The 4812-nt window shown below is 44.4% G+C and overlaps 1 protein-coding gene across 1 annotated transcript; it reads right to left on the bottom strand.

Annotated features, from left to right (window-relative positions):
* Positions 1-3460: 3460 nt before the first annotated feature.
* On the bottom strand, positions 3461-4159 carry LOC137153543 (olfactory receptor 51G2-like). Its single transcript, XM_067549016.1, has one exon. It carries the CDS (start codon positions 4157-4159, stop codon positions 3461-3463), a length of 699 nt encoding a protein of 232 aa, XP_067405117.1.
* Positions 4160-4812: the final 653 nt, after the last annotated feature.

Here is a 4812-nt window from a genome sequence, read left to right as displayed (position 1 = left end):
TGATTATCTAATCTCACTTTCTCTATCGCACAGTCCCTAGAAACTCGACCAGCAATTTCAACATAAAGATCAATCTTCTGGCTGAACTAGAAAAATGCACAGCTGTGTGCAACACGAGCACAAACAGGAGAAGAGTTTTCATCATTTTAAGTTCTAGGTGGTGACCCTGTGCTCCTATCCTTTGGTTGGGAAAAGGAAGGAGTGTCTTGTGGGTATGGCTGGGCACCAGGATTTAGGAAACACACCATAAATTCCAAACTCTGGCAGAGACTCCCTTTGTGACCTGGCACCTGACCCGCAGAGCAGTGCCCAAACCATAGGACCAGTCTCCCAGCTGGTCAGGCTGGATTCTCGCTGTCCCAGAGCTTCCTCCTGAACAGTGGAGACTGGGGATAGCAAGGCGCCGGTTACAGGGGTTTGATTCTCTGGAGCTGGGTGATGAACTGATCCTTCACTTGACAAATGCCCTGATCATCCTCACATGAATTGCTTGTATTTTCACACTGTACACGATTGGATTCATCAGCAACGGGACCAGCACATAGATATTGCCTAGGACAATCTGATATATTGGAGAAGGGTTCTTCACATAGCAGTGTTGTATTGTTCTGATGTTACCAAGTTCCATAAAAAACCCTCATTCATTCTGAAATCCGTTTTTTTGTACTCAATCTTGTACATAATTCACCTTTCCTCAATATTGCACCATTAGACACTGCCCTTTAGAGTTAAGTTAGTGTCAGTGACTAGTGGGGAAATGAAGGGGTATTTTTAAGTTGTTGAATTACAAGTGATTTTCTCAAAGTCAATAACTTTTACAGAAAAGAGAAGCACAGTCAAGTAGGGTGGAAACTCTTCATAACTCAGTACAATTCATGGTTGTGACTCTACCCCACTATTAGTCATGTGTGCTTCTTCTTGCATGAATATTTTTGTTGCATTTGCTTTCTGACCACCTAGTTTGTACACTTATAACCTACAATTTTTAATAATGACCTTTACAATTAGAGACTTCTGTCAAATACACTACATAATGCAGAAATCACGTGAACATTCATAACAGTCCTTCAAACATAATATAAAGAAAACAGTAATGTGAAACTCCATTCCAGGATCTGTGTTAACAGATGGGGAGGTCACAGACGTTTTATTGCTAGAGAGGTGTCATCTTAGCCACACACATTAAAGAGATACATAGTCACTGGTTGAAGTCAGATGTTTCCTAAAGAGTTTATTTAACTAGCTTCAATCTTCATTTCATAAAGCAAGGTAGTACAAGTACTCATGTGAGGGATAACCCTGGAGATCACAGACAGAAACATTTATATGAATCCTAGGCAGAGAGCCTGGAAGAAAGCGTACTTAGATTTCAAACATTCGGATACACAGAGATATTAGAAGAGTTTGGTAAGATGGCTTGTTCAAATATTTGATGAGTGTTCTCTCTCCCCCCTTCCTTTTGGAGATTTTCTTGTGATTTTGTTTTTGTTGGTTTTTCCCTCTCATATAAAACACAAAAACCAAACACATTCTAAACAAAGCGTAACACTTTCAGCAACCTTACATGTTCAGATGATTCTCACCACAAGCTGGCTGGTCTGCCTCCACGCAGGCCCTCCCCCTGTGATCAACACTTCAGTTGTTTGGTGCTGTTTGCAGATGGAGATGGAAGAGAGAGAGAACAGCAAAATGTTTTCCCTTTTTAATGTATTCCTTCCCACCTCTCAAATACCTCGCACCCCCTTTCAGGGTCAGGGGACAAATAGTGTCTGTGCATGGTTCCCTCCATGACCTGAGTCACTGTGATCCCCTTTGGATTCGTTTGTTGACGTTTGGGCCAGTCCTTTGTTCTTGAAATGTTTAGCCGGATTCTTCTATGCAAGTCCTAAGGAGATGTGAATTACTCTTGAGCTCTGTAGAGTTATGCCTAGATCTGTCTCAAACCATGACACACATATGTGGGAATATTACACAGCGAAGCCTCCTAACCATACACATGACACTGCAATAAACATACTACTATAACACTAATGTTCAGTATGCCATGAGCATTCCAAAAATATCTTACATGGCATACTGTGCATTAGACAATAGCCAATTACACCATAAGGGTGTACATGGGGTGTAGTGTGTCACAATGAGGAATTTCCTTTCCATTGTGAGACCTTACTCCCTCTGTCCAACGGGGTTAGATGACTGTGATGCAGATGACTGGGCTCTGCTCATTTACACCATTCAGGGACACCTCTGCAAACTATAACATGCACCCACCAATTAGGCAGATCATTGTGCAGAAAACACGTCACACCAGTGCTCCAGAATCGGCCTTGACTGCCGACAAGTTTCTGAGTGCAGTTCATGGTGCTGCTTTTAACCTGTAAAACTGCTGCTGGTCTGGTAGTTGGCTCTTTGAGGGTCCGTCTACACAGCTCACGGCAATGAGACCCTGCAACTGGGTTAACAGACTCAGGCTCAGGGGGTGCATGCTATTGCACTAAAAGGAGCTGTGTAGACATTCGGCCTCGGGCTCTAGGGCCCACCCCTGTCCCTCCGAGTCAGAACCCAAACCACAACGTCCACACAGATGTTCTGAATTTCTAGTGGCTCCATTTCAGTTTTGGTCAAGGGGGGAGGGGGATTTGAATCTGGGCCTTCCCACAACCCACATGAGTACTCTAACCAATTACCTAAAGATTATACTGGGTGATGAGAAACAGCTCCACCACCTTCTCCCTCTGATCCTTTTTGTGAATGGCCAAAACTATTTTGTCAAATTTGCAAATTGTTTCAGGTCAGCTGAACATGCATTTTCCATCAAATGAACAATCTGTCTCAAAAATTTCACCTAGCTTTGGTGAACCTGGTTCTTTCTCCAGAGAGGACTAAATGGACTTAAAACACAGAGAAGATGTTGCTTAAGAGTTGCTCCAGTTACTCTCAAGACAATGGAAATAAATTCCATTTAAGGTGCAACTATTCCTAGATTTTAAGGCCAGAGGAGACCACTGTGATTATCTAATCTCACCTTCTATATTGCACAGTCCCTAGAAACTCAACCAGCTATTTCAACATCAAACCCAGTCTTCTGGCTGAACTAGGAACATGCACAGCTGTGTACAACAGGAGCACAAGAGGGAGAAGAGTTTTCATCACTTTAAGTTCTAGGTCGTGACCCTGTGCTCCTATCCTGTGGCTGGGAAAAGGAAGGAGGGTCTTGTGGGTAAGACAGGGCACCAGGATTTAGGCAACAGACAAAAAATTCCCAACTCTGGCAAAGACTCCCTGGGTGACCTGGGACCTTGACCTGCAGAGCAGTGCACAAACCACAGGACCAGTCTCTCAGCTGGTCAGGCTGGATTCTCACTGTCCCAGAGTATCCCCCTGCAGTGTGGAGACTGGGGATAGCAAGAAGCCAGTTACAGGCGTTTTATTCTCTGGAGCTGGGTGATAAACTGACCCTTCACTTGACGAATACCCTGATTATCCTCACACGAATTGCTTGTATTTTCATGCTGTAAACAAATGGGTTCATCAGGGGCGGGACCAGCATATAGACTTTGCCCAGGACAATCTGAAATATCGGAGAAGGGTTCTTCACGAATCTATATATCACAGATAAGGCAATATGTGGTGTGTAGAAGAGAATGACGACGCAGACGTGGGAGACACAAGTATTCAGAACCTTGAGGTGCTTCACATGCCATGCAATGCTGAGCACTGATTTAAAGATCATCACATAGGATAGGACTATGAGCAGCAAGTCCAACCCCCGTGAAGAGACTGATAAAAAGAAACCATAGATGATGTTGACTGTGATATCTGAACAAGCCATCGTCAAGATGTCCTGGTGCAGGCAGTAGGAATTCAAGAGGATGCTGTCCTTACAGTACTGGTACTGTTTCAGGAGAATGGGGAGTGGGAATATTACGACCACCCCTCTTAGCAGAGAAAGCAGTCCCATCTTAGCTATTCTCGGAGGGGTTAAGATGGAAGCATATCTCAGTGGGTTACAGATCACCACAAAGCGGTCAAAGGCCATGCACAAGAGCGCAGAAGATTGAGTTAATGTAAGCGAGTGGATGAAGAACACCTGGGCAAAACAGGCATCGTGGCTGATCTCCCTAGAGTGAAACAAGTATATGCCCATTGTTGTCGGCATGGTGGATAACGATAAGCCAAGGTCTGTAACAGCCAACCTGGAGAGGAAAATGTACATGGGCTCATGGAGGGTTGGATCTGTTTTTATAATGAACAGAATGGATGAATTTCCTAATATGGAAATAATGAACATTAAGCAGAAGGGGATGGAAATCCAGTCATGGACGTCTTCCAACCCACGTATTCCGGTGAGAAGGAACACTGCAGACTGGAATTTGGTGTCATTGTGTTAGGGCGCGCAAGATTTTGTAATGCAAAACCAGTATAGTTTGACAAGAGCAAGGCCCTAAAAGCAATGCTAAGCTTCTGCAACTTGAAAAGCAAGAGTTAAAACCTCTCAGGAGCAGAACCCAGACGCTGACCTCTGCCCGACCTTAGGCCAGAGGAGGAAGTGCCTTGGGGTCTGGAGCATCCTGAGACGACCACAGACATTTGTTAATGCTTGATAAGCTAAAAGCATTGTGTCCGACTCTCTGCGTCCCTGCAGCGCAGCCAGGGCCTTGGCAATGGGCCTGTGACGTGTGACCCAGACTGTGAACCTCCCTTACATCCCAGAGATGCTGTTTGTGGTTCCCTCCCGCAAGGGCAGTGTTAAGTTAAAGGGAAACACCCTTCTCCTCTTTTTTTATTTTTGTATTTGATGTTTGGTTGCTG

This window comes from Emydura macquarii, unplaced genomic scaffold (genome assembly GCF_026122565.2).
Source record: "Emydura macquarii macquarii isolate MOO-44397 ecotype Brisbane River unplaced genomic scaffold, CSIRO-AGI_Emac_v2 contig_249, whole genome shotgun sequence".
NCBI classification, from domain to species: domain Eukaryota; kingdom Metazoa; phylum Chordata; order Testudines; family Chelidae; genus Emydura; species Emydura macquarii.
This window is presented reverse-complemented; position numbering and strand designations above follow the sequence as displayed.

Excerpts from the sequence above, each read along its gene's own strand:
- LOC137153543 (XM_067549016.1), bottom strand. The coding sequence starts at position 4,159 with ATGCCGACAACAATGGGCATATACTTGTTTCACTCTAGGGAGATCAGC.